The sequence below is a fragment of the Pygoscelis adeliae genome, unplaced genomic scaffold (genome assembly GCF_000699105.1).
Source record: "Pygoscelis adeliae isolate BGI_AS28 unplaced genomic scaffold, ASM69910v1 Scaffold10, whole genome shotgun sequence".
NCBI lineage: Eukaryota > Metazoa > Chordata > Aves > Sphenisciformes > Spheniscidae > Pygoscelis > Pygoscelis adeliae.
The window spans coordinates 6,613,754-6,638,740 of record NW_008824053.1 but is presented as its reverse complement, the minus strand read 5'-3'; the positions used below and the strand labels follow the sequence as shown (position 1 = coordinate 6,638,740).

The window sequence follows — 24,987 nt, the reverse complement described above, 5'->3', positions numbered from 1 at the left end:
CTAGGCAGGAGTGACCATGGGCAGGACCAAATCCTGCTGCGCCTCAAGGGCTGCAGCCAGGTGCGCAGGGCTGGTTCGGTGATGACCTTTGGACACCACAGTCAAAGGCGCATGTAATTGAGGGTACAGTCACTACTCAGTTCAGCTGCTTACGTTTCTCATATACATTCAATCAATTCTGTCCTCACTTAAATTTGTTTTTCACTAACTGCACTGATTTCCATGACTATACCCCAGATTTACACTAATGAGAAGAGTAGAATCAGACCTGCTGAATTCTCTGGCAGTTCTCTTCATTTTCATTTTTTTTGTTCAGCTCATCTAGCAACAAGGCACGGAGCAGACTGACTCAGGAACACTTCTTCGGCCAACAAGTGACATTAACAAGAAAAATCAAAGGAAGTATTGTCATTCTTTACAATACATTTGTAAATGAACAAAAATTCTTCGCATCTGGCATTTTCTTTTAGCCAGCAGGTACTTTTCATCATTTGCTAGGATATTATGTCCATAATAGAAGGGCAATGAATGATCCAACAGAAACAGTTGACATCTATAAAGCATATTAAATATTGATCTCTGGCTTGAGACTTGGACAGAACTGAACTGGTAACAAAGCAAAGGAACCATCTACCAGAATGTTACGTAGTAAAAACCACCAGAAAGTATCTAGCATAAATTACTTTTCCATTTCATTTCCTGATTCAACAACCTTTTTTAAATGAATGAATGCATCTTGATGACTTTTCCAGCCTTGTTTTAGAAGAGGAAATGGAAAATACTGCGGTTGATGCATTAAAGGCAAGGAGAAAGCTCTGTAAGCTTTGTCATGTTTCCTCTTCATCCTAGACAAGATTGAACTGTGACTTTCTTGTAGGAAGCTTATTGGAATGGGCAAATATTACAGATATTCGGGAAACAGCAACAGTTTGTGGCTGGTGACCTTTGCACAGATTATTTGTGGAAAAAAGTATCTGTGCAGGTACTATAAGCAAGCCCAGGAAACACGGCATGTTTGAGAAGAACATGAAGAGAGGATGTTTGACTAACAGCAGACAAGACTCTAAGCCGCATCTTATTGTGATACTTTTTGCATGGTCAAACACTGCTCAAAGGGCCAGGTACAATGGGAAGCTTGTAAGGAACACTGTAATGAACAACGAATAAACACTTTACAGCAAGGAATTTCTGCTGGTTTGTGGTTTGGGGGGGGTTCTCCCCTTTTATCCCTCTCTCAAAACCAGGATAAGCGAGATGTCTCCTTCACTGTTACAAACGTGACTTCCGTGAGAAGCACATCTGAGCATCCTATACAGGGAGGGCGGAGGTGGTTCCAGTGACCGTATCTCAGAACGGGGCCATTGCCCTCGGACATCGGGACTCTGATGGGTTTCCCAGTTCTGCCAGTCCCCCAGCATTGCTTTAGCAGAAAACACCATTATTCATGCTTCAAACTCCCTTTTGTATTCGCGTAAAGCAGCCTTACCAGAAATGAGAATCAGCCCTAGATGTCTTTACAGGAAATACTACATGGGAGAAATGCATAGCCCTACAAATATAGAAACCTTTCCTCTCTCCATCCATTTTCAAACCTGAAATTTTCCTTAGACATATAAAGACACATATAATTAAGGACGTTGAGCTGGCTGTAGGGATGCAAGTTTGCAGCCCTGCTCTAAGTTAGGCCATTGAAACAGAAGTGGGCGAGACAGACCACTAATCAAGGAGAAAACCATTTATAGAATGAAGGAAGGAAGGAGGGGGCATGGCATGTCTGCCCACGGATCAAGCAGTGGCCTTGCACCTGCAATGGGCACCATTACAGAAGTGACACGTTCTCCCCCTCCCAACATCCCCACAGTCTTTGCCCAGAGCCTGCCTTCACCCAGGTGCCCTCGGCAAGGGTCAGAGGACAGGAAGAAACACCTTTTGCATTTGGATAGGGTGACCAGGGGCTTGTATATTGCTGAAACATCATATCCACAGTTTCCCAGAGTCTTCCAGAGAGTGGGGAGATCACAGACAGGGTTTAGGCTCAAGTGCAAGGCTTACTGAGTTCATACAGTATTTTTTTGGGGAAAAAATGGGATTACTGGCATATACATTTTCACTGCGATACAAAGTAGGTCAAATTACCTCGTGTTTCATTGCACGACAGGAGTTTGCAGCGCGGTGGTTCCCCCAGGTTTGCTGGCAATCAGTAACCAGCTCCTCGGTGTGCAGTCGTGGGGGCAGCGGTGGGGCTGTGACCTGCAGCATGGTCCCACGCAGCACCGCACGCCTGCTGGGCTCCAAACATATCCACTGTATCACCGCTTTCAAGTGAAATTCCATTGCATAGTAGTCGCTATATGCAGCTACAAAGAAATCGTGTGTGCAGCCCTTCTCCTGACACAGAACTGGCACATCTCACTCAGCGAGAAGGTAGAAATTCTAGATATTTGCCATTTTGCTCCTTTATGCAGCTGTCAATGCCGGCTGACGTGGCCAGTGGAAAGCACCAAAGCTGAGAGAGCTTTCAGCAATTTCTTTTACATAAGACCGTGTATTATGCAGCTGTCCCAAAGTTTGCAATGTTTGAAGAAAATTGATTTGGATGAAAGAGGAGCTCTGTGCAGGTTAACCGCTGTGAGTCCTGGTTTCGCTCCTGTTCCCCGAGTAAGTCGAACACCCGTAGTGAACCCTAAGCGATGCACCAGGCAGCTCCAGTTTGCCATGGGATACTGGTTTCGGTACACTGGAGCTTCTGGAAGAGCCCTTCTGCTCCCACCGATGGCACAGGGGACATAGGGATATTTGTCTCCCAAAGCATTTTTAAACTGGTTGGATGTGAAAGCGCAGGCAATACGCCTGGGTAAATAGGGAAGGAGGGAGGCACACTGTTGAATTGCACTTAATAAAACCTTTTTTGCTCTTTTCCGTACACACTTTGCCTCTTCCCGAAGGCCTTGCTTTTTCAGAACACTCCTTTAATTTGAGGGCAGTTCTGATTAAATTAAAAGCAAGTAAAAGCTGGGTTTCTCCCCTGCCTGAAGCCTGACAGGGAGCAGGAGAAAACCCCTCGGCGGTTCATGCCTGCTCCCGAACTGCGAGGGCACGGCAGCAGCGGGGGACACCTCCCACCCCCCGTAACCTCCTCACTCCCGGGGCTGCCCCGGCACATGCCCACGGCTCCGCACCTCTCCCTGCGCTCACCCGAGCCTCCGCCATCCACGGTCACAGCTGCACCTCGCCCAGACACCACCGCTGCTGGACACGGCAGGTGGCACAGAGCAGGGCTGAAAACCCACTTTTTAGCTCATTTCTTCCTACACCCAGGACAGGTAACGCTGGGTCAGTCCTACACGATCCCCCACACCGCGGGGGAGAATTAAATAGCGTGCTTGGACGCCTTCACGGGAAGTAAATAGAAGGCATGCATTACTTACCAAGAAAGGCCATCTTTAAGTAAACTTTTTATGATTCAAGTTGTCATGCAGGACAAAGCCTCCTTTCATCAAAACACAACATTGTAAGATCACTCCCCTTCCCTTAGACTTCCTCTTTCTCCAAAGATCACACTCCTCCTTTCCTCCGTTACCAAAATGATACTCCCAGAACAAGCAAGTAATAAAGCAGCCATGCCAAAACAGTGGGAATGCTTTCCTATAATACAGTTTCTTGCTGAGCAATGAATTTAAAGGAGGAAGAGGTAAATTCACCCTTGTTTTAGTCCCTGCAGTGGCCGGGGGGAATAATGTTGCTACTCCAGGGTCAGCGGATTAGCTATTTTGCAGTTCTTCATTGACTGTTTCCCCTGCCTTTTCAAGACCACGGAGATATTTTTATTACCAGCTCAGTGAATGGAAATAACTGCTAGTGGTGAGCAGGGATGAAAGTTACCACTATTTAGTGAGCAGTCCCAAGATTATCTTAATGCACCTACGTGCCAGTGTTTCAACTCATCCTCTACAGATTCAGTAGGGCAAGTCGGATTACCCTGCCATCGAATGCTGCCGATTCTGTTGCAACAGTATGAAAGAAAGCTAAACATGTGCCTCATGAGGCCATGGCGTTGCTCTGTCTGCCCCTCCGCAGTGGACATGGCATGAGATGAGATGGGAATACTCTGCAACATGACATACTCTCACCAGCTGCTCTCAGAGAAGTTTCTGGTCTCAAATCTACACATGACCCTTAGAGTTTTCTGTTGAAAGCTGTAAAAGCTCATTAATATTTCTTATCCATTTGCAGGATAAAGTTTGTGATCTTACTAGTGAGTAAAATTGCATTAAATAAAACAGTTATTCCTGTGTCTCTCAGCAACCAGTTTGGCCCTGCATGCCGATCAGCTTTCTGAAACAAACCAAAACCATCTTGCCTTTAAAGGAAAAAAAAAAAAAAAGGGTTTTTTTTCCTAACACTGTATTCGCTCAAATATATGCCATATTTTTAACATGGCAAAGAAAGTCCTTAATATACCCGAATGCTCTCAGCTCCCAACAAGTTGAGCTGTTCAGCACCCAAAAATGTAGCTGAGATAGTGAGACATATCTGGAGAAAGCTTTAAATTATTTAAACTAATTCTCACGATGGTGCAGGCTGAGGCAAAGGCACTTTGGATGAGAAAAATGAGGACTTATTTCAGCAGGCAGAAGTCCAAATGCTTCGCCTGTTCACACAAAGCTAAATCACTCAGATACAGGAGGATCTGGGGGAACGGCTCTGACCCTGTGCACCCCCCTCAGAGCACGGAGTCTGTGCTGGAGACACAGACACACCTTGATCTCTCCCATCTGAGATGAGTTTCAAGACGGATTGCTGGGATTTAGTTACAATGCGGAACTTCAACTCTGTGTGGTGTAGCACGACTGATTTCAGCGGTGGAAACTCACGGTACGAAGCTGCCCGTTGCCAGAACGGGCAGAAAAAGTTCTTCCCTTTCATCTAACAGTCATTTGCTCTGTGCCAAGGTGGTTCGTGTACTAACTGTGCACGGTGTCTTTTACCTGTTGGACCATTTTTTTTGCTTTTCACCAGCTGCAGAAACCGAAGTTTATATTTGGATTGCCTTTCACAAATATTCTACAATTGACAGAGGGGAATAAACAGGGCATCACACGAGCAGTGACACAGCACACACAATATAAGCGTACCGTTCTTTCAGATGTTTTCCAAAGTTTTACAACAAAGTAATAACTCTGTTTTTCTTCCCTTATTCTACACCAAGGCTATAAGAGAGAAAGGGCAGTAAGAAAGCCCAAGCGCACATCTGCAATTACAAGTCCATGTACAAACACTTTGTGATATTCACACGAATGACTACAGCTACAGTCACATACAGTGGCAGGGCAGTGAGATAGCAAAACAACCCATTTAACTGCATCGAATGGGTTTCTAAACACCCGCATGCGAGTATCATAGCAGAGAAAGGAAATAGCAGAGAGGAACCAAGTAAGGACTCAAAGCCCCCATCCACACGCAAGATCCGCATTAGCAGCTGTATTCGACCAACCATCAGAAACTGCAGGATGAAGCACATCCATTTCTCCCCAGAAAGGCAAAAACAACCCCAACATCATTCTACAAATCAAATCGACAAAGGAATCAACTTTGTTAAAACATATCGACCCTACTAAGCATCACGCCCTGGCCACAACATGTAATGACAGCCTTACTTACACATTGCTTCTTATAGAGACACCCAAAATAGCTGCCCAGGGCCGGCATTCACCCAGCTGAAGAGCAGCAGTTCTGCAGAGGAACATCTCGGCAGCTCGCCCCAGCAGGAGGGGGGGCTGCCTCCGCCCTGGGGGGTACATGGGGAAACCAGCCGATTGTTTGCGAGGGATCACTGTAATTAGAGACAATACATCTCAGCTGGAGCTTTACCCAGGGCTTCTGCTGAGGCTGTTTCTCATATAGAGGCCTGTAATGTATTTAATCATCAGTCTCTATTTTATGTCTTATTCATATCCGTGTTATTTACATTTTTCTAGCTTATTGAACAGCAGCCCACATACAAGGGGTGGGGGGAAGTCAGCCCTATCTCATCAAAACCATAGCACCTTCAAAACCTGCTAACATGGGGTTAAAACCTTTACCCAAGCAGTCAACTTGCCTTGCCTCAGCTTTTTGGGGGGCGATATATATATTTACATTTCTTTTGAACTTCTAAATCAAGCTGGAAGGGGTTCAAGTGCCCAAGAGCAATTTATTGTGGCTGCTGGGAGATAGGAAATTTGCATACACATTCCTGTTAATATGAGTAAGCAAGAAAAGAAGGCACAAACTCCACTTCTGCATAAAGCACATCCATCTTCATGCTGAAGTGATTTACGAGGTAAAACCATCTGCCTGTAAGCACCTTTTAAAGTAGAATCAACAATTGCTGATAAAGCAGCTATTTAGAGATGTGGATAAATCGATTGGTGTAAGCGGGTGTAGCTCTGTTTCGGTCCGCAGCACGAATACACCCTACACCAATGGTGAATGTGGGTGATTGTAAATGGCACATTTCAAAGTAGGTTCAGAATTACACCCGATGTTGGGCATCATCACAGTATCTTCCAATATGATATATGTTGTGGTACTGGTGGTTTTCTGGGACCTGCAGAAATCAAAAATGCTTCTCCTGAAGAAAGTACACTGCGCTGCGCTGAATGACAGCAGAAAATGTCCTGCTCCATGCCCTCCAGTCCTGGGTTTGCTTAGGTAAACCGAGTCTGAGGCCAAAATAGGACAATTGGTTGATAACCCAGGTCTGTCTCACTGAAGGTGACATCGTTACTCGAAACATAATTTACTGAGGAGATTCCTCTACTGACAGGCCACTGTGCAGTGTTCAGTAAAACCTGAAACACACGCTGTACAAAAGCAGCTGTGCCCAAGCACTTTTCCCTGGATCTTTCTGCACCTGTGCATTGAAGGAGCATGAGGATATTTCATGCCGGGATGTTACTAGCGTCTCCGCGGACACGTCCTGTATCTGTGCGAGTCCTCCTCCCGGTGCCGCCCACCCTCGGGGTCCGATGGCGCGGAGCACACACAGGCATCTCCCCGGCTCTGCTGGCTGCTCTCAGAGGAGGCCTTTCCCTGCCAGGTGCCTCCGGTGCAGGGAGATTTACACCGTGTGTATACGACTGCCAGCTACAGACCTGATGATATCTAAACACCCACTTTTCACCTCTTTAGGTGAAATGGGTTAAGTCCATATGTTTAGCTTTTACTGTTCCACATTCTATAGCACTTAAATACACATCAAATGGGCGTGAGAGGGGATGAACTCCTCTCAGACTGCGAAAAGCTGTGACAGAGCCTGCCTTTACATTTCCAACTGCCTTCTCAGGATGCTTTTGCAGTGGCTGGTACCGGCACGGTGGCTCCCGCTCACGGGGCCCTGGGAAAGCAGCTCTGTGTCCGGACCTGGTCGAGGGTGGACCTCCCTCTTCACATTTCACCGTCGAGGACTTGAGAGCATCTATCCTAAATATGATACTCCAAAGATGTATTTCACTGCAAGCTGTGCCCGTTGGGACTCAGTCTCCTAGAACTAAAGCACAAGTAAATTTAAAAAGTCAAATACAGAAGATGATAGAAGCAATATGAACATTTTAACTAAAGAGAAGAAGAGATCACAGTCTTGCCTTGGCAAGACGTTCATGGTAATTTCATACATCATTCTGCTGTCGGTAATTATTAATTAATAGTATGAAGTATGTGAAACTTCCACTTGTTTTCTCACAGTCTTACATTTCTTTTTAGTTTGTGACTGTCTAGTGAAATTAACTTTGTAGTCCATATCAGAGGACTCAGCACATTTACAGTTATTAATGTTTGGAGGACCACGTTTTTAAGGATCTGAAGATTTTAGCTTTTTTTTTTTAACATTCTTTTAAAAACTCTTTTTTTCCTCCTCAGAGAGAAAACATTTTTCTCTGTTTATCTTTACAGGCTACAAAACTCTCTTAAGAGATTCCTTCTGCTGTAAAGTTTTTTGTCAAGAGAACATGTGTCTTTTATTTTCAGAATATTATAAAGAGGTATTGTGCCATGCACAAGATTTTTATTCACAATAAATAATAGTAAAGAAAAAAGCGCTCTAAACATAAAATTAAATCATTCAAGTCAGTAAGAGCACCAACAGAAGCTGGTTTGTTCTGTTCATTAGAGAGATGTTACTAATACTAAATGATCTGCAAAGATTCCACAGAAAAATTTTCCCTGAGCTTAGTAAATTTTAATGATGATTTTGCTGAAAATTGAGTGTATTTAGATATAATGCACAGTGTAGGTAATGAGCCTGCTTACCACAGGGTACGCTTAGTTAATCAAAAGTACTCCAGAAACACTATCAGCGTGCCTTTATTTGACTGAGTCCAGCTGGGAACTCCAGATACGTCAGGAATAAGATTTGCAGTTAATTGGCAACAGCTTAAAAGATTTGAGAAAGGTTCCTCTGCACAGGAGGACATAATCCACATCCATGGAAAGTCATAGTTGACTCACAGATGCAGCTCCATCTTGAAGACAAGCTCCTGCTGACCATTTCCAGCAGAGCTAGAGCTGAGGCATCTTCTGCTGTCACACAACCACCCGTTTGCTTGAAGCTTTTCAGGATAGAGCCTGGACTGTTCATTCCTCCGACACGTGGGGACGTGCAAATACTGCCACTGCCGAGAAGCCTCTCACAGCAACCACGGCCCTTTTCTTACATAAAACTTCTAAACAAAATAAACTCTCGTAGTTAAATAACATTTACTGGAGCCATCATCTTATGCCAGAGACAGCAGAAGGTTCCTAAGAAGGCCTAACCCCAGATGATGTTTACAGTTTAAGATTTGTTTAGCGTTTATGGTATAATTTGTGCCATATGTTCTCTTATTTACAGTTTTCCACGCAAACCATTTTCTATTAGATGCAGAGCACAAGGAACTTTCTTGCTCTGCGCCTTCCCCCATAACATACCCCTTCATTACAGCTGGGTTCCTCCTTCCGTGGCAATTCGTAACCGAGTAACGTGTCCCTTGAATTTTTTATCATCAGGTCTCTGGCAATAGAGAAAAGGTGCAGCTGATGAGCCTGATTTACTGAAACTTAATCTGACAGAATGGAGCACACATGGAATACGGAACATTAATTGGTTTTCCAATGACCTTCTGTATTCATCTCGGGAGAAAAACTCCTTTGGAGGCTGTTTCCAGCTGGTAGCCTGGGACACTCCAGAGTGAGTCTTTCAGTAAAAAGAAGCATTCTTTGTGTTATCAATCATACTGAGATTGCAGCAGCAGTAGTAAATTAGTCAGCATAAATTGTGATAAATAGTTTGAAGTGAAGGGCTGAAACTGTCGGCCGCCACAGAAGGGTTTTACGTTTTTCCTGTCCTCCTTGAAGGGACTGAGCGTCGGTATTTCAGCATACAGTGGAAAATCAGGGAGTAAGCCACAAAGGCACAGGGAAGAGAAGATCCGAAATGGCTGGAATGTCAGATTGACCAAGGAACTGCTTTTCTTGCATTTCTGAATGAGATTTCACTCCTGTGATACAGCAAATACTTCAAAATCCTTCTTGTGTCCGAGAAGGAGAGGCTTTTCCTTTACTGACAGAGGTGTATTTTTACTGGCCCTGTCTATTAGTTAATGCATTATCAAGTGGTATCCATGCAGCATAAGTAACTGTGGGAACTGCATGACTCCTAGTTTTTACACCAGTTGAATTTTTAATAATAATCCAGCAGGATTTTTTTTAAATCATATGTGAATAAGAGGGAAGCTGAGCCTTTGGTTCACTGGAGCGAATAACAGGGCCAATGTCCTTGTTTCGGCAGGAATAGAGTTAATTTCCTTCCTAGTAGCTGGTACAGTGCTGTGTTTTGGATTTAGGATGAGAATAATGTTGATAACACACCGATGTTGGAGTTGTTGCTAGGTAGTGCTTACACTAGCCAAGGACTTTTCAGCTCCCCATGCTCTACCGGCTGAGAAGGCTGGAGGTGCACAAGAAGCTGGGAGGGGGCACAGCCAGGACAGCTGACCCCAACTGGCCAAAGGGACATTCCATACCGTGTGACGTCATGCTCAGTATAGAAACTGGGGGAAGAGGAAGGAAGGGGGGGACGTTCAGAGTGGTGGCGTTTGTCTTCCCAAGTCACCGTTAGGCGTGATGGAGCCCTGCTCTCCTGGAGATGGCTGAACACCTGCCTGCCGATGGGAAGGGGTGAATGAATTCCTTGGTTTGCTTTGCTTGCGTGCGCGGCTTTTGCTTTCCCTATTAAACTGTCCTTATCTCAACCCACGAGTTTTCTCACTTTTACCCTTCCGATTCTCTCACCCATCCCACTGGAGGGGGGAGTGAGCGAGCGGCTGTGTGGTGCTTGGTTGCCGGCTGAGGTTAAACCACGACAGCCAGCAATTAGCTTTGAAAAGCCAACAGTGAGTAAATTAGACATACAATTCAGAACAAATAAACACGGAAATTTTCTGGTATTTTTCTAAAGTGGTTCTTCAGGCTACCTCCACAGTGAGCGTTGATCCGATACTTGATGGCAAGTGTTTCTACACAGCTTCTACTGTCTTCCCACTGTACCTGACGATGATCTATCATCCAGCAAGCAAAGAAGTGGCACTTGCAATGGCCAGACTAACAACGCTCGGTTTGATTTTTCTGCTTACACTTCTGCTGGACTTACCATTGCTGTTAATGCGTGTCTTTGTGCAGAGCCTGCTTCCTCTGTACCATTCTCATTCAGAAAGAAATGGGAGACTGTTTGGACTGACATTGTCCAGAGTTTTCACTTTTCCAGGCGGTGCAGGGCTTTGCCTTATTGTAAAAGAAATAATTTTTTTTTCCTCCTGGTGTTCTTGAGAGCAATGTTTGTGAGCTAATCAAAAATGAAAGATGTATTGGTGGGTTTAGGTCAACACAAAAATGCAAAACAAAAGATAAAAACAAGAAAAAGATTGTCTCAAAGTCCTTTGCGTGGTCCCTTTTCTTTGTCCTGTGACAAAAGAATATGTATAGTAGAAACTACCTCCGGGTGTGAAGTTTATGTTTATTTCTCTCACATTTCAGCCTTGCTAAAAGGATAACCATGGGCTGGAAAAAGGGAAAGGTCCCACCTGAGTGTAACTGTGGTTATACTGGAACGGCGCAGGTCTGTCCTCACTCCAGCGCTGGGAGCACTGGTTTCTCCTCGGTGCCTGGCAGTGTGTAGCCTCACCCTGGGGCTCTGCCGTCCCCTTCCCTCCCCCTGCGCTGGCTCCTGGGACACGGCCCAGCTCCAAGGCGGCTGCCCCTCACCCTTGCCTGCTTCACCGCCGGGTATCGTCTTGGTCAGCGCTGTGCGGCACTGGCACCATCGCCGGCCGGAGGGCTGCTAAAAATCCCGTGCAAATGATCTGCAGGGTCTCTGCTGCCTCGCCGGCGCCGCGGACGGGAGCCCAGGCTGTGCCAGTGTCCTCTGCACCACGAGAGGTAAATATTTATTTATGGACCAAAGTCTTTTTATTACATAGGTCAGTGGAATATGATAAAATTAATGTAATACTTTTATTTCAAGTATCACCGAACACAATCGGTAGGCAGGGGAGGGCACCTTTACTCTAGTAAAATGGAGTCGGCGATGCTCGGCTTAAAGCGCAGTGCGGCGGTACACTTCACTGTCATTCCTTTTAATTTTATCACAGCCTATTCTTATCTCCCTCTTGCAAATGTACATATATATTTTTAAGGATCCTAATTTAAAAATAGATCAAGGGTGCTAATTTAGCTGTAAACATAATCCATCTGGCATCTTTGAAGTAAGTTCTTTAATGATTTCACTGAAATCAACACAGCTCACTAACTGTTAATTAAGCATCTTCATCTGGTGGACCACAGCCTATAGAATTAAAACTGTGAATAATAAAATGAAGGAAACATAAAAGTTTCTTTTGATCTGGCATTTTTCCCCACCAGAATGAGATCACAAACGTTTCATTGTGTTTTATAGACTGACAGAAGTTCAAAGCTAACACTAGACAGAAATTGGTTGTCATCACTGGATTAAATATCTATGATTCAGTCAGATATGGTTATTGGTTATGATAATTCCTGCAAGAGTGCATCCATAAATAAAAACAGCAAGTATGGTAATCGCATATAGTCACGAAAATGTTTAGGCTTACCTAGGACCACTGTGGGAATAAGAATCAGCATTTTACTATGGAGTGCTAGAAACAAAATAAGAAGCAAGACATTGGGAACATTTAAAAAGGTGGAAGTTTCATCTAATATGCAGCTGTCCCCAGCTGACTGTCAAAGGACCAAGGATGTACCGCTACACTGATCGGGTGTAGCAGCAAAAGCCCACTCTTGACTCTATTTCCAGTCAAACACCTCTCCAAAGGCTGCCTGCAGACGGGAGCCAGGGATTCGTGAACAAGCCAAAGCAGCGGTACGGAACCAGAGGTGAGGCAGCCGCTCACTCTGAGTGCAGAAACCCTCCATGGCTTGAGGTCCTGCTGTCACGCTCCTCAGACTCCGAGATCTGAGAGAAAAGAATAGATAATAAGGAACTGGTCGGGACTATATTTCATTTCCGATGAATTTGGGGTAAAATTATATTCTTCGTTGCTCTCAGGTATCTTCAAAAATTAGGTGCTGGTGAAAATACCTGCAAGTTTTGTAGCAGGAAATGTGTAAAAGCTCTTAAAAATATGACACGTATATGAGCACTTGCTTTGAATACCAATCATAAACGGAGAGCCTGCACCTTCTCTGGGAACTGCTTAATATAGCTGGATTCTCTGGGCTTCTTGGGAGCATTTTTTTCACATCAATGCATTCTTTGTTTTATGTTGGGAAGCACAAATGAGCTCTGGATATACGTATGAAAATATACATAATTGCATACGATGGTTAAAGGAGGTCTACAGGAACCACTTGTTGATATTAAGCAAACAATTTCTTTAAGTGAACACCTGGCATAAATGAATATGACATAAATCACATCTAGCCTGAATCAGCTTTAACTTACTATAGACAAGGTATTGATACATAGCGTAATGCAGAATGGAGAATAATCAAGCTTTCTTCCATTTGCCCTGAGAACTTTCCATGGATCTTACAGCTGCCAAACTTTTCACACCTAAGAATTGTTATGGCCATTTTTGGTACCACTATTATCACACCTTATTAATAATTTGGCACTACAATTAATTTCATTATAGTGCCATAGTGCTATGATACAGCAGCCTAGAGAGCTTAACCGTGATACCCATAGGAGGGCAACTATGTTTTAGAAATTTGAACAGAATCAACTTGATTTGAGAGTTCATGCAAATAAAAGACAGAAATAATACTGTGCTTCATTTCATTTCCTCCCCCATTTCCAGTGCTGGTACTAAAACAATACTACCAGGAATATTCCTGCATAAACCATGATAAGTATCACAACAATGTAAACCCTTATATTGTGCAGAAAAATGAGAAGTATGCAGACCAAAGACATAATAAATGCTTTCCTGAAATTGAATCAAACAACTTCCCTTTGGAGGTATTTTGCTGTCATACCTCTACGGCAAAGTTGGTTATTTGCATTATTCCTACTGTGAATACACACTATTAACACCTTTCAAATTATTCTGCACCTGCAAATATTTCTCTAAGAGCAACGACTGTGGAAGAGGCAGACTGTAGAGCTGTCTAGAAAGCGATGGTGGCTGTAACAAGCAAATCCACAACAAATAAGATGTTTAGGCATGAGAGTAACAAACAAGCAGCCACAGGGATTTAGCTTCATTCCTAGTCTGCTGTATTTCTAGTCTGGGACAACAAGAGGTACATTTTAAAGAGAGCTGCTGACGCTAGCACACAGCTGAAAAGATCACAGAAACCGTTCACAAGGTTGTATTGCGTAACAAATTGGTTTTTAAAAAAAAGTTATACCAACATTTTCCAAGGTTCAAACTGGATCTTGTGAGCGTGCGCCTGCATGCCCACTGAGCTCCTATCATACGCCTGTTTGGAGAATGTAAAAATGCCTCAGAATTTGGGGTTGTTTGGGGATGGGAAGGAAGAAACCAAGGTTCTGTGTTCAGCCAGGTGCTTGGTATTTATTCTTGAGGACTGATTCTTGGCCTTACTGACTGCAGTGAACTCCTTGTCACTGAAAAAACAGCAGAGAGAAACGTCCACTTTGTCTGGTTTTCTCCAGTTCACAAGCTCTCCAGCTCTGAAAGTCTACTTGAAATTGTGCGGAAGGCAAAGCAGCCTTTCAGATTCAAGCAAACCGTCCTTCCCTGGGGAAAACTTCCTCCCAGCCACCGCCAGTGATGCAAGGGACAGAATATCCCGTGCCAAGTAAGAGCAAAGGGTTGCTCAGATGGTTCCAGCTCTTCTTCATCCTCAAGGCAGGAAGACTTGGCTTTTTTCGCTCACCGTGACTGGCTGTGCCTGGGGCTTAGAGGATGTCTTTGGTGGGGCAGGACAGTTTCTCAAGGGTGAAAGAGAGCTCACCAAGAAAATGAATATTCATGCCTCTCACCAGCACTCTTACTGGACCTACTTCAGTAGTCTGACAAGTGGGCGCATGGTCCTCTGCAGGATTTTCTTTTCTTCTTTTTGCAATACTGTAGTCTCATTTTTTCCAATTATTATAGTCTATGTGATGCCCTGCTAGGAAAGACACAGGAGACGGCACATGCCTGAGCTGCTAACGTTGAAAGATGCACTAGATGCAATTTTGCTAAAACCGGGGCCTGTTCCCTTGCGAGCACAGCTGTACAAGAGTTTCTTTGTCCAACATATGAAGCATAGATTGTCTCAAAGCAAATGGAGGCAAATGAGCAACGTCTGATATACAGTGAGTATTCAGGAAGAATGAAGTAGAATAACAAAAAGGTAATTTCTTCCAGGGTATGGGCTGTGAGCCTGGGATTTCCTGGGTGCCTTACGTAAAGTTTTACTGTTCGGTGCGTGAGTAGAATTTTCATTTAATTTTACCAATTTCAATCATTATCTCCTTTCTTTTGTAAGATCAATATGCTCATTAAGAAGAAGGGTTTCAGCTAATGAGGTCAATATAATTGAAAGTCTATTCAACATCCTTTTTCTTGAGCAGATGCTCCAGAGAGTCAACCCCAACTTATCATTTGGTTTCACAGACTTTAAGGTTATGTTAAGACCTACAAAACCCCTGATTATTTATTTAAAGGAATCTAAATATAGCTTCTTTTAATGTTTTAGTACCTAGCGAATAAAACAGCTGTCAGCAATATGTTCTTCTGAGAGGCGTTCATGAGAACATTGTCTGTTGTTTCTCATTTCAAAAATATGGCCATAGTCAACAGTCACCCGCAGACAGGTGTGCAGTCCAAATATAAATTTTGCATTTGCCAGCTCATATGCACATCAAATATGAAGACGGTAATACTAAGTTTTACACAGTGGAATAGTAAGAGCTCTAAAATTAATATCAAATGCCTTGACACTGTCAGATGGTTACCAGGTGCCTTACCCCATGAATTTTACATCATTAGGGACATATTTAAGAAACATGATATGTGGTGCAATATGTCACTGAAATTGCCAAATCGAAACGTTGAATTATGTTGGGTAAAATAATTTATCACGTTCAACAGATTTAAGTGGCTTAACGCGTGGAGGTTATTTTTGTCCTATGGGCTCCGTGAGCACTTAATACAGATATTTTTCAAGTGGGCAAGCTAACGATCTGGAACAGGATTACCGACTAAAAAGGTGCTGCATTTTTTTATGGCCAGGTTGAATCGGTCCACAATTCTCTATAGTTCCGAATAAAACAAAAATCCCAGCTTCAGAAACCAGCTACAAGCTTTTACTTCAGGTACAGTGAGTAGAAAAGTATATGACAAAGTCCTGGCCGTGTTGATGTCACTGGCAAAACTCCTATGGAGTTTTAATAAAACCCTGGCCGTTGACTGTAACAGGTACTATTAGAATATCAAAAAATTAGTTAGATAGAGACTGAGCATAGGAGCAGGTGTTGCTTCATTTAATATAACACATCATGTGAATTAAAACTTACTTACGTTTCTTCTCAACTAAGAACAATAGCATGTCTGAGGATGTGTGGAAAAAGTTGTGTACAACCTCCAAGTAAAGATACTGAAGCTCACAAATTTGAGAGTTTCTTTTCCCATGAAACTGTGCACAAACACTATTTTTAAAGGAGGAAGGGAGGGGAAGTAGAGGAATAAAACCAAGCGTTCTAAGATATTTCTGCATGAGGGTATTATTTCATTTAGCTAGGAATAGCGGGTGTGCCAGACAAAAGGAGCGTATTTTGAAATGAGGGCACAATAGCTGCAACCACAAACATTCACACTCTCACTTTGCTCACAAAACCCTTTTTTTTTTTTATGTTTTGTGTGCACGCCTGAAATACGTTACGTGTCCACACATTTCTCATACAAGCGTGGGACTGTGAATTACCACCACGTGTGCCTTCCTCTCTGAGCACTGGAAACATGCTCTCTGCTAGCAGTGGTCAGGAGCACCTTCCGTGAGCAAACAGACCACCACCAAAAGCCATCGCAGAAGCAGAATAAACAGAGCAGTTTACTGAGAGCAGTTCACTGCTTTGAAGGAAACGTCCAAGACTGGTACTGACCCAGAAAGCCTTTATTAATGGCCTACGGATTTTTAGTTAATAAAATTTTGATAAGTCTAAGTTAATCTTGAGTAATGTATCGGTATGGAAACAATCTATTTCAAAGGATGATTAATCCGTTCTAGTGTGATAAACGTTAAGCAAGGATAATTAATTCCAGATTTTCAGATTCAAGAACTTAAGCTTCTGAAATGGCTAATCAAATACATACAAAAGTAAGATAATTCAGGAAGTCTGATCGCATCTCACATGCCCCACCAGAGGCCTCATCTATCATTGTCCTGGTTTCGGCAGGGAAACCAAGACTGCGTGGTGCTTAGTTGCCGACTGAGGTTAAACCACGACAATCATAAAAGACATAATCTCATTCTTGGAGCAACTTGACAGCACAGTCAGACGTTGTACCTAAAACTATCCATCCCACATCCAGCCATCCATCCAAAACAAACTGCTTGGGCATTCACCTTGGAAGGATTTCTGTAATCCATATGCTCTTTCACACAACTTTGCAAGTGTATATGAGTCTTCATTATGATCTCCTGTTGGAACCACTCAATTTATATCATCCCAGACCAAAGTAGATGTTAAAACACTAAAATCTGGAATCAAATCTGGCGATGTTGGACATACCTTTAAATAATTCATCCATGTGTACAGTTCTTAAATGCATCTCTTCATGCTTTGGGAAGTGAAGTCTGACATGCCAAATGAAGTATGCGGTTCACTACTATAAACCAATATTTATCCAGGAGGTAACAGTTACAGTAAAATACACTTTTCCCCTATTTATGTAAATGATACTGTGAGACTAATAACTATAAGATTTTAAAACGTAAGTTGTAGCCAAAAAAGGAAAAAACAGCAAATTTAAGATGGTCTTGAATAAGTAAGGAGATTCGTAGAGAATCTGTTGGGGAGGGCAGCTGCTGTTGTAGTCTTCCTGTAAGATTTGGGCTACTTGTGCTAGAGGCAAACAGAAAAAATTAGCACCAGAGAATAATTACTGAGTTCACACTGAGATCTTTTTGGCGTCACTGTCTTGTTTCCAGTACTTGATTGGCCAAATTACAGCTGTCACTGAAATGTGCCATTTGTGAGGAAAGTGAAATGGCTATTCAAAACAAAGTCTTCACTGTAGAGTCGTATAATCCCTGGGAAGTACATCATCCGGAGTTTCTGAAACTTCCACAGCTAATGTAAATAACAAGACGGAAAGCAAAGACAAAATGGAAATGAGCAACAAGTCTTGGGGCTAAATTACATCTTCACTTGGACTGCTGCAGCTGCAGTGAATAGAGAACTTGGGCATTAGCCTCCAACATGTGCAAAGGTATTTCTAATGTAACTCTGATCTGACTTCCAAAATAGGTTTTAGAAATTTATTAAAAAATGTGTTTGTTCCTGCCTGGAAAAAAGTTTGAAGGAAGGAACTCACTTCAAGGGTTTCAATGTTGTTCTAAGAAAGGACAACTAAATCATCAAGGCGTCCTTTAGAAACTGTGGAGAGTGGCTAGATCAAGTAATGTGAGTTTGCCAAAAGGCACAATGACAAAGGATGCTCAGAGGGCTTGTGAAAACCTGGGTGCTTGGGCACTTGAAGTTTTCATACTTTGTTTGACTGTTCAAATAAAGTACCATCACAAAAGACAGCTTCACAGAAAGGGACACTATTTTTCCATTATGCGATCTGAAAAGTACTCCAAAGGGGACACAATTGGACGGAGCAAAGTTCCTATTTTAACACAGAATTTTAGTTCATTAAATATAGCAAGAAGACAGAAGGGAAAGGAAATTCTTGATATTCAGCGTTCAAAGCTAGATATGATGCCAAGAACTGAGAAGTGATTAGGCTGGTAGAAAGAAACAAGACTTATTGTATAAAAATCATAAAGGCATCCTGTTTCCAGATGTTAGCTTGGTAACCAAAGCCAGAAGAGCTGAATCCTAGCAAGCAGTATTTTATAAAAAACATGAACTGCAGTTGATATCATTGTTCCCAGTACCCCCAGCAGATGTGAGTGTTGCTTAAGCACGCTAAGTTCAGGAGTGGAACCATGCCAAGAATGCTATCAACAAGCAGTACCTAGCAGGATTCAAAGGATGTCTTCTGCAAAACAACAGCATGGAGTTTTTGTTTCTGTTACTGGCATTTATTTCATTCTAGGGAGCTTGTTTTATTTCAGATCTTGGGATGATGGGTCTACTAGAAACATGTCAGTAGAAGACAACCACACTTCCCTTCCATTATCATATGTGCTCACTGAAAGAGAAATCGGCGAGACTACCACCTCTGAATGCTTCTGCCTGAAGAAATCTCCCATGAAATACAAGTAGGCAAAGAAGTATTTAAATGTCTATTTCCACATCACACATGCTAGCGAAAATATGTCAGTGCTTGAGTATAACTGCATTGAATTACTACCAGTTGGAATGTCATCAGTAAATGTCAGAACAATATTTGAACTCTCCATTTATAGAACTTGAACTTCATTTTTCTCTATAGAGACACTATACGATTATATCTCTTCAGAAATATCCACCTGAAATTTCTCCTAAACCATCATCTTACTAAAGCAAGACTTAATAGAAGTAGGAGAATTATTTGAAATGGAAATAAACTGGATGTTTAAAACATATTTAGAGTTAAAATTCTTACAGGATAAACCAGATCATTCAGCTTCCACTTAATTCCAGAGAAATGCAAGCACCTAATTGTATATTATTTAAAGGCAATCTCTTCTCTCTTGATTGTTCCTATCAACCCACTAGCAGCAGGTTGCCACCTACAGAGATGCTCTCTTGGCGAACTCCAGGATCGTCTGATCCTTGAACCTCTTGCAGAGCGACCATCCTTACTTTCCAAAACCATACTCAAGCTCTGGGGGTTCATAAAAAGATGGAGGCCAGAAGCTACTGAAGAATCAATCCTAGATGACTTTGCCTGTAACAACTCTCAACCAGGCCTCCAAGCGAGCTTTCTCAGTAGCACTGTTTGATGATTTTCAAGAGTATTATAGACAAAGATCTGATCCTTTATCATAGCTTGGCAGGTTCTGAAGTTTTATTATGATACTATTTGTCTGACATTTCACTGTTTTGCAAAATTAAAGTAGTCTACATTGTGGGCAGACAATGAGCACCAAAGGTAGAAGAGTAACAGACTATTTAAAACCTTATATGACACGCTTGCAGTACTTGCTTGTTTTAAACATTTACCCAGCCTTGTCACTTAAAAAAAAATAAACTGGCACTACTTATGACTCCGCGTACTTCACAGCTTTGATAGGGTACTGCAGACATGAGGTGGATTTTATGTTTTACATAATATAATCATATTGATTATCAAATCATTATCAAATATGGCAACCCATGAAGTATATTGTTTGTCTCTACAAAGTAATCTGTAAGAAAAAAATTTGGCTTCTGAGTCACTGACTGTTTCCCAGGGGTTACTTGTGTGCTTCAAGCTAAGTTCACATAAATGACTACCAGACTGTGGGTGAAATTTGCTACAGCAAATTCCACTTCAGTTCAAATGTCATCTGTTACAACACAGCCTAATTAAAAAAAACCCACCCTAAACAGCAGCATGTAAACATTGATGTCATTACCATGGTTTATGTGGTTCATAAAACACAGTACCTAATATTCTACTGTATGGTAAAAAAAATCAGAGATAAATTGGAAATAAAGCCTAGGACAGAAACAGGAAAGTTCTGCCTGCATTCTGGCAAAGGATTTGCACAAAGACTTGAAACCTCCTAGGCTGGCCTCTTCCTGCAGATTTCTTAGGACTTTTTCCTCTAGAAAAAGAATGAAATGTTGGTACAAAACAGTTTGCGTTTTGCAGCATATTAATGTATTGATTCTCTCAAGAGGAGAGAGGAGGAGGAAAACTTACTGCAGAGGAACAGCCAATGTCCTGAGAATAACCTGAAATGCCAACTTAGCATTTTTGCAATGCAAAAATGTCTTTGACTTTTATAAACAGGCATGATGGTAAAATTGCGGCTGTTAAAAATACATGGTTTACTTTGGTAGTTTATAATTCACAGTGGCATTTAGTGGGTGGAGTTGTAAATTAGTAAGTGGACTGCTGCCACAGCAGAGTAGGGTGCTGCTCTGCAAAGGAGAATCTTTGCTAAGAATAGGAATGTGGTCACGGTGATAATGAACAAGGGCTCGGCATGCCTGAAACATTGATGGGAGATCTGGAGATGGTTATTGGATGTGTAACAGCTGCTCTGGAAATTAGATGTTATCAAAGGTTTTTTGAAAGATTGACTTGGATGAAAAGCAAGCAAAGCTTAACCAGTAAGACTTGGTTTCAATTGTTAGTAGTACCACCGAAAGGAGGAGTAGCATATGGAATGCTTACATTGTCAATAAATTGGAAGGTACAGTTTTACAGGCAATGAAATGCAAGATTGCAGCAGAATGTCTACACATAAAAACATCCTTTTCCCTATCATTTTTAAATGAAGTAGATTAATCTGCCATAAAAGTAACATGATACGTTAATCAGGTATTTGATCCAGTCTGTCAAACGCTCAAACAAAAAAGCCCTGTTTATAAGTCAGTTACTTCCTGGAAACATTATTGTTCTCAATAAAACCAGCATTTTAAAGACACTAGATTTCTCTGAGTGGGAATGATTTACATGTCACTAGGATGATATTCCTTTGGACTGTTCATAGCTCTAAAAGGCTTATCCAAAGGTTGCAAGCCAACAGCATTACATGAAGAATCCTGAGTGAAAGGTGCAGATACACGTGGATGGCAATATAAAACACACTCCACCTTCAAACGTTTGGAAGCTTTACTACTGAGTGACAGCTGCTATATGATTACTGTTCAGCCATAAACACACAAGAAAATATTCTGAACCCAAATGTGTATCAGGGTGACCTGCGTGACTGCAATAAATTCATGTGTTTGACTGCTTAAATTCCTCACCAGCGGACATCAACATAGTGCTCTCACTTCTCTGGCCTTAAGGAACATGCTTCGGCTATGTCAGCCTTAAAACAATCCACAGGAAGCTTTTGTTCAAAAGCAAAAAGAAATCTGTATGAAATCACTGCATCTCCTTCACACCCCACACAACCCTTTCCTATTGGGCCCTGCTTTGATCCCTGTTTGTGCTGGCCAGCTCTAGACCTCCCAGCACAGTAAGGGCTGCACACAGATGTTACGCTGCTAAACAGCTCGTCAGCGGAGGAAGCCAGGTCACTTCTCCTGGAGGAAAATCCCCGACAATGTGATTTTGTCACAAAAAGTCTACAATCTGGCTCTTTTTCCAAGGCAGGATGCTGGACACATTTCTAGCATGGGACATTTTGAGCTGCATGGTAACAGTCCCTCCTTAAACTTTTCACAGAAATCCAAGTGTTGATTTCATTCACCGTTAAATAGATAAAAGGCTAGTCAAAAGAAATCTTGTGCTAGTAACCTATCACACTCGACTGAGGAGTCATCTGTATGGAGCTCAATGATTGCTATGTCTCTGCTATGAAGATATCCCTTGAGGCAGGTATCCAGAGAGAAATTACTGAGTTTCTCTTCTCTTACTGGAAAGACTCCATCTTACAATAGGATTTACAGCAGGTTTTGTGCCATAGATAGGAAACAGATAAAGTTCTTCAACAAACCTTAAGCCACTAATAATAGACTACTTGGCAGACAGCATTAAAGGGGGTAGGGCCCCAAGTAGCCCTAAGACTTATGCTTCTGCTTTAAATTCTGCGTTCCCGTACATTAACAAATCTAAAGCATATGATAAGATAATGATCTTCTACTTCAAGTCCTTTCTTTCTCAAAACCAGCAAGAAACGAGGCACTGATGTGTTACTGTCCATTTTATCACAGACAAAGAATTGCAGGAGTAGGGAGTTGAGGTCAACTCTTTAAGGTCTGCCAATTTCAGGACTCTACATGCTTACAATTGAACCTAATTAAAGCTCTGAAATTCTGACTGAATATGAAAATCCACTGGCTACAGATATTGGGAGAAAATAGTAACATTGTAGGTGGCTTTGATTTAATTTACAAAAAGAACACCAGTTCAGCCGTGGGCTCTCTTGTGTACCTTGGATTATACTGAGTCAGCTTTTGTGAAAAATTACCACAAAATCTTAGCAAAACCGTAAAATTCTACAACACATACAACGCGTAACATCTGACTACGTACCTCAGTAAGTCTATGGTAAAGGTGTCTTCGTACTAGGAAATCTTCTAAATACGGTGGGATAGAGAATACTCGTGTTTTAATCTTGTTACTCTTCTGTTCTTAGCCAGCTTAACTGTTATTCTGTTATTTTTTTTAAATAGAGCCTGTTTTTCATACTGGCAAGACCTACCTCTATGGCTACGAGAGCTTCATCCTGCATCTTTACTGGGTGAGCTCATCATTGAAAGCATGGTCAAACTTCTACACAGAGTCTCTGATTTCTACCACTTTTCCGGCCAAGGACGTTCTGAGCAGCAGAAGAGAAACCTTCCTGCTTGCTAATGGTCCTGTGAATGAACACGACAAGACTGAAAAACATAATCACAAAGCATGTACGGTACAGACCAGTAACTGTTGTTTTGATAGTTTTTCTGTACATACTTGCAGCAGTAAGACGTTTCATCTGGCTGTCTGTATTTGAAAACTGCAGCAGTACATTAAGCATTTGTGGGGGGAAATGCTAAATCAAAATCTCATTTGAAAAAAGGCTGAGAGGTGAGGTGTTGGTTAACAGTATCATGATCAAGGGCTTCTAAAATCGTCTAGAGATGAAAACTCCCAGGAAAGCAAGCATAAGGAGTCTGTTTCTTCCTAGAAAATTGAGTGTCACTTTGCTATGTGATGCAGACAGTAAAAACAAATTGCTTTAAAGAAAAAGATTAGAATCCCAAAATACAGTCAATTCAGTATAGCTGTATCCAAGAATTGTGCAGCATGACACATGGCTTTATGTTGTAAAATGAACAAGGCAAGAACTACGTTAGCTGATTTTACAGTTACGAAAAATATAAACAGCAATCTAGAGTAAATGGCAAATCCTTAGGTAGTTAGAAAAATAATTTCATTCTTTTATTAAAATTCACAGCAATTCCTGTCTCTAAATGAGCTAACAAAATGTAAAATGGAAATAACATGATCATCTAACACCAGTTCCCAAATGCAAATGAGAAAAAATAAGTGATCTTTGTGACTAGTAGCCCTATTAGGGTGGGGGGGGGGGGGGGGGGGGGAGGGAAATCAGTAATGGAGAGCCATAAAAACATCACCATCATTTGGAAAATGCTGTCTTCATCTTTAAGAGATTTCTAAGACTTCAGAGATCGAGAATGTATATTCCAGTCCTTAAATATAAAGAAAAGGAAAGAAAGTCTAGATTAATACAATGGAAATCATAGAATCATAGAATCATTAAAGGTTGGAAGAGACCTCCAAGATCATCGAGTCCAACCATCAACCCAACAACACCATGCCCACTAAACCATGTCCCTAAGCGCCTCATCTACCCGCCTTTTAAATACTTCCAGGGATGGTGACTCAACCACTTCCCTGGGCAGCCTGTTCCAATGTTTAACTTGAAAATGATGGGTTGAGCTGAAAAAAATACAAATTTCTAATTTTATAAGCTAAATCAAGTCACCTATACTTTGACCTACCTTAAATTTATCGTTTGTAGACATTCAGAGGTAAAGAGGTACCTGAAGCTGTCAGCAACTTTAATAATTCCAGATCTATTGCTTGCAAATGACATAGGGGAAAAAAAAACCCTAATTTCCTGGATAGCAAAAGATAGGCTGAAATCAAGTTACTGTACATCTTTGTGTCATTTATCAATGAAAAGTGTACAATTTTCCATGACGGCCTTTTAAAAACCAGTCATGGACTAGATTCAACACTTTATTTCTGAAATCTTTCTGAAATCTTTCTGAATATTTCTGAAAGGTTTGATATTTTATAAGTAGCACAGGCAGAACTAAATTAATACAAATATGGCTGTAAGTATGTGTGTGTAATGCAAAAAACCCCAAAACGTAACAGAAATACTTGCTACTAGCATAAGTCATATATAATAAATGATAATTTTATTTTTTAAAAGTGCACACAAGCAGATCATTATGACATACCAGCTTTTGTTAGGATGGATAAGCATTTGGAAGAAAAGAAAAAAGAAATCAACATTCTACACATTATAAATAACAATTAAATACTACATTTAACAAACAGGTATTGTCTGTGTATGAAATAACTTATGTTTTCAGTTAAAAAATATATATTATTTAAATACACATTCTAAATTACATATATTTAACTTATCTGAACGTACTACTTTTCAAAAACCATCCACAGTTCGATAAGCATGTATCTAGAAAAC

The 24,987-nt window shown here is 41.6% G+C and overlaps 1 protein-coding gene across 1 annotated transcript in view; it reads right to left on the bottom strand.

Moving 5' to 3' along the window:
* COL24A1 (collagen, type XXIV, alpha 1) overlaps positions 1–22,998 on the bottom strand; it is a 195,088-nt gene extending 172,090 nt beyond the window's left edge. The window contains exon 1 of the mRNA XM_009333887.1: positions 22,969–22,998. Coding sequence (XP_009332162.1) covers positions 22,969–22,998 — 30 coding nt within the window. The remainder of the gene's footprint in view (positions 1–22,968) is intronic.
* Positions 22,999–24,987: the final 1,989 nt, after the last annotated feature.